Source organism: Plasmodium reichenowi (assembly GCF_001601855.1).
Source record: "Plasmodium reichenowi strain SY57 chromosome Unknown, whole genome shotgun sequence".
Lineage (NCBI taxonomy): Eukaryota > Apicomplexa > Aconoidasida > Haemosporida > Plasmodiidae > Plasmodium > Plasmodium reichenowi.
Window position 1 is genome coordinate 1 of NW_017962176.1, and position 2,221 is coordinate 2,221.

Below are 2,221 nucleotides of genomic sequence, written 5' to 3' on the forward strand. Positions count from 1 at the left end.
AATATATATATATATATATATATAAAATGAGGAATTGGAAAATTTTTCATTTTTAATTATAAAATTTAGGAAATTAAATTTATTATATAAAAAAAAAAAAAAAAAAAAAAAAAGAGAAAATATATATATATATATATATATATATATATATATATATTTATACATATATACATATATACATTTATACATATATACATTTATACATACATATGTACATATATTTATTCACATAAATATATTTATATTTTCATTTTTACGTTTTATATTTGTTTGTGGTTTTTTTTTTTTTTTTTTTTTTTTTAATAATGACGAAAAGTTCGAAAGATATATGTAGTGAGAATGAGGGAAAGAAGAATGGAAAGAGCGGATTTTTTAGTACATCCTTTAAATATGTATTATCAGCATGCATAGCATCATTTATATTTGGTTATCAAGTGAGTGTATTAAATACAATAAAGAATTTTATAGTTGTAGAATTTGAATGGTGTAAAGGAGAAACGGATCGATTGAATTGTTCCAATAATACTATTCAGAGTTCATTTTTGTTAGCATCAGTATTTATAGGTGCTGTGTTAGGATGTGGTTTTTCTGGTTATTTAGTACAATTTGGAAGAAGGTTATCATTATTAATAATATATAATTTTTTCTTTTTAGTAAGTATTTTAACCTCCATTACTCATCATTTCCATACAATATTATTTGCTCGTTTGTTAAGTGGTTTTGGTATAGGGTTAGTTACAGTAAGTGTTCCTATGTATATATCCGAGATGACACATAAAGATAAGAAGGGTGCGTATGGTGTAATGCATCAGTTATTTATAACATTCGGTATATTTGTAGCCGTTATGTTAGGTTTAGCTATGGGTGAGGGCCCTAAGGCTGATTCGACTGAGCCATTAACTTCGTTTGCTAAATTATGGTGGAGGCTTATGTTTTTATTTCCTTCTGTTATATCGTTAATAGGTATATTTGCTTTAGTTGTTTTTTTTAAAGAAGAAACACCATATTTTCTTTTTGAGAAAGGGAGAATTGAAGAATCCAAAAACATTTTGAAAAAAATTTATGAAACAGATAATGTGGATGAACCACTGAATGCTATAAAAGAAGCTGTTGAACAAAATGAGTCAGCAAAGAAAAATTCTTTATCTTTATTATCAGCATTAAAAATCCCATCATATAGATATGTTATAATATTAGGATGTTTGTTATCTGGTTTACAACAATTTACAGGTATAAATGTTTTAGTGTCTAATTCGAATGAATTATATAAAGAATTTTTAGATAGTCATTTAATAACCATATTAAGTGTTGTAATGACAGCAGTGAATTTTTTAATGACTTTCCCAGCAATATATGTTGTAGAAAAATTAGGAAGGAAAACCTTATTACTATGGGGCTGTGTAGGAGTTTTAGTTGCCTATTTACCTACAGCAATAGCCAATGAAATAAATAAAAATTCTACTTTTGTTAAAACACTTTCTATCGTAGCAACGTTTGTTATGATCATTTCTTTTGCTGTTTCTTATGGACCAGTTTTATGGATTTATTTACATGAAATGTTTCCATCAGAAATAAAAGATAGTGCTGCAAGTTTAGCATCATTAGTTAATTGGGTTTGTGCAATTATTGTTGTCTTCCCATCAGATATTATTATTAAGAAATCCCCTTCGATTCTTTTCATAGTTTTTTCAGTAATGTCAATTTTAACCTTCTTCTTTATTTTTTTCTTTATCAAAGAAACTAAAGGAGGTGAAATAGGAACAAGTCCATACATAACTATGGAGGAGCGACAAAAGCATATGACCAAGTCGGTTGTATGATATATATATATATATATATATAAAATATACTACAAGTCATATATAATATATATAATATATATTATATATATTATATATATTATATATTTATTTGAAACATTATCCAATCGACATTTATTCCATTATTTAAAATAATAAGGACACAATGTATAAATAACGGATGGTAAATATCAATGAACTGTATTTATTTATTTATTTAATTATTATTTTATTTTATTTTATTTTATTTTATTTTTTATTTATTTATGTTTACTTTATTATATATTTTTACTTTAATGTTATACAGTATATATAAAAGAAAAAAAAAATACAGCATACATTAAAATATTATATATATATTAAATGTATAATTGTAGTATAGTAAATGGTTTCTCATTATTAAAACGTGAAAATAAAAAATT

At 23.9% G+C, this 2,221-nt stretch overlaps 1 protein-coding gene across 1 annotated transcript; it reads left to right on the plus strand.

Annotated features, from left to right (window-relative positions):
• Window positions 1–305: 305 nt before the first annotated feature.
• Window positions 306–1,820, plus strand: PRSY57_0002400 (hexose transporter; the record flags this gene model as incomplete). Its single annotated transcript, XM_012905474.2, has 1 exon — window positions 306–1,820. One exon carries the CDS (start codon window positions 306–308, stop codon window positions 1,818–1,820), a length of 1,515 nt encoding a protein of 504 aa, XP_012760928.2.
• Between the last annotated feature and the right edge of the window lie 401 nt (window positions 1,821–2,221).